The sequence below is a fragment of the Vicia villosa genome, linkage group LG3, assembly GCF_029867415.1.
Source record: "Vicia villosa cultivar HV-30 ecotype Madison, WI linkage group LG3, Vvil1.0, whole genome shotgun sequence".
Classification (NCBI taxonomy): Eukaryota; Viridiplantae; Streptophyta; class Magnoliopsida; order Fabales; family Fabaceae; genus Vicia; species Vicia villosa.
The window spans coordinates 14,168,143-14,170,121 of NC_081182.1; the positions used below are offsets into that span (position 1 = coordinate 14,168,143).

At 38.0% G+C, this 1,979-nt stretch overlaps 1 protein-coding gene across 1 annotated transcript; it reads left to right on the forward strand.

Annotated features, from left to right (window-relative positions):
• Positions 1 to 250: 250 nt before the first annotated feature.
• On the forward strand, positions 251 to 1,296 carry LOC131660380 (glycine-rich RNA-binding, abscisic acid-inducible protein-like). Its single transcript, XM_058929620.1, has 2 exons — positions 251 to 454; positions 743 to 1,296. Exons 1-2 carry the CDS (start codon positions 347 to 349, stop codon positions 1,181 to 1,183), a joined length of 549 nt encoding a protein of 182 aa, XP_058785603.1. The 5' UTR covers positions 251 to 346; the 3' UTR covers positions 1,184 to 1,296.
• Positions 1,297 to 1,979: the final 683 nt, after the last annotated feature.

Here is a 1,979-nt window from a genome sequence, read left to right on the forward strand (position 1 = left end):
CAATAAAAAGTATTAACCTGGGGTTAAAAAACTTCGATTATGCAGCCAAATGTATAACCTTAAAAAACCATTTGAATGCTGAGATATTTTGTTTTTTTAATTAATAAAATTTGTTTTAATTAAAAAAAAAAGGTACAGATCGACGGTCGTTACGAGTCCAATTTAGATCTAGCGGCTAATAATACCCAGGAACGGACGGAGATTAACTATAGTTGAAAATATCTCCGTTATATAAGAGCAATAGGTGTTACCCTTTCCCTTCGTGCTCTCACTCACTTCTAGGTGGATTCTTAATCCTCCTTTTCTTTATTTCCCATTTTAACCCTATCACTAGGGTTTCGTTTCCATGGCTGATTCTGAGTACCGATGCTTTGTTGGTGGACTCGCCTGGGCCACCGACAACGACGCTCTCGACAAAGCGTTTTCCACCTTTGGCGAAATCGTCGAATCGAAGGTCCGTTTGTTGCTGGATCGGATCTGACACCAACCGGATTTGGAATTTCTCGATCCCGTTTGATCTGATCTGTTCTGTTACTGTTACTCTCTGATCTGTTTTCCGTTACTTGAACTATGATACTTGTTACTATAATGATTCTTTTGTTATTCTAATCGGTACGTTCATCTTCATCTTTGATTCAAAGGCGAAGATCGATCGGTTACTATTATGTTTTTATGTTATCTATTTGATGTTGTGAATTTGAGTTAGATCTGATGCGATTTTTGTTTTTTTGTTGTTGTTTAGGTTATCCTTGATCGTGAAACTGGAAGATCGAGAGGATTTGGATTTGTGACGTTTGCATCGGAGCAGTCGATGAAAGATGCTATTGAAGGGATGAACGGCCAGGATCTAGATGGACGTAACATTACTGTGAACGAGGCGCAAAGCCGTGGCAGTGGTGGTGGCGGTGGAGGTGGATACCGTGGAGGAGGTGGTGGAGGATATGGAGGTGGTGGTTATGGAGGAGGTGGTGGTTATAACCGTGGTGGAGGAGGTGGTGGTTACGGAGGAGGAGGTGGACGTCGTGATGGAGGAGGTGGCGGATATGGTGGAGGAGGTGGTTATGGAGGTGGTGGTGGCGGATATGGTGGAGGAGGTGGACGGGACCGTGGTTATGGAGATGGTGGATCTCGGTATTCAAGAGGAGGTGGTGGTGGTGGTTCTGAAGGAGACTGGAGGAGTTAAAGTTGCGTTGATTTAGATTTTTAGTGATTGAAATTGAAGATCTGTTCTATCTGTTATGTCTTATTGGTTATTGTAAGCGTTTTGATTTGGAATGTCGTTTGTGATTTTGAATATCTCTGTTATGCTTTGGTAATTCATGTTTTTGACCTCTGTATGTGTAATATTTGTTCGTGGAAGAATATTTGTTCGTGAAAGAATAGTTGTCAGAAATTATGATCAACAGATAGAAAAATATTTAATATTGCACTTAAAAGTATGAAGTAGTGCTGAATAATAATGTTGAGGTTAAAGATAGGACACTCCACCTATTGAGATTCATCAACGCATAACCTTTTTAAATATAAAAGTGGCATTTAAATATAAATATATGATTTGGCCCTTAATATGGTCGTGAATTTAACATAGTTGTAATTGGTTGATAGTGTAAAATTAAATATAATTGTGTGATTTGTTATTTAACATGGTCGTGATCTTAACATGGTTGTGATTGGTTTATAGTGTCTTAACATAGTTATGATTTTTTACAGTGTATATTTGTTTATTTTTATTTATTTTTAATCAAAGATTGGATGTGATCGCTGGATCCATCTCTCACAAAGACAAGAACAACCAACTTTAAAGGACTAGTCCACCCTCTGTAAACTATACCATTGATAATTTTCCCATTTATATCCTTATTATCTACAATATGGCCAAAACATTGATAATTTTCTCATTTATATCCCTATTATCTACAATATGGCCAAAACAAATCTCATAATATGCTTTCCAGCCTTTACCCCGATAATGCAGCAGC

What these genes read in the sequence shown, in the direction of transcription:
- LOC131660380 (XM_058929620.1), top strand. Translation starts at nt 347, where the DNA reads ATGGCTGATTCTGAGTACCGATGCTTTGTTGGTGGACTCGCCTGGGCC. An exon ending in GCGAAATCGTCGAATCGAAG is followed by an intron (nt 455 to 742) that starts GTCCGTTTGTTG and finishes GTTGTTGTTTAG; the next exon opens with GTTATCCTTGATCGTGAAAC.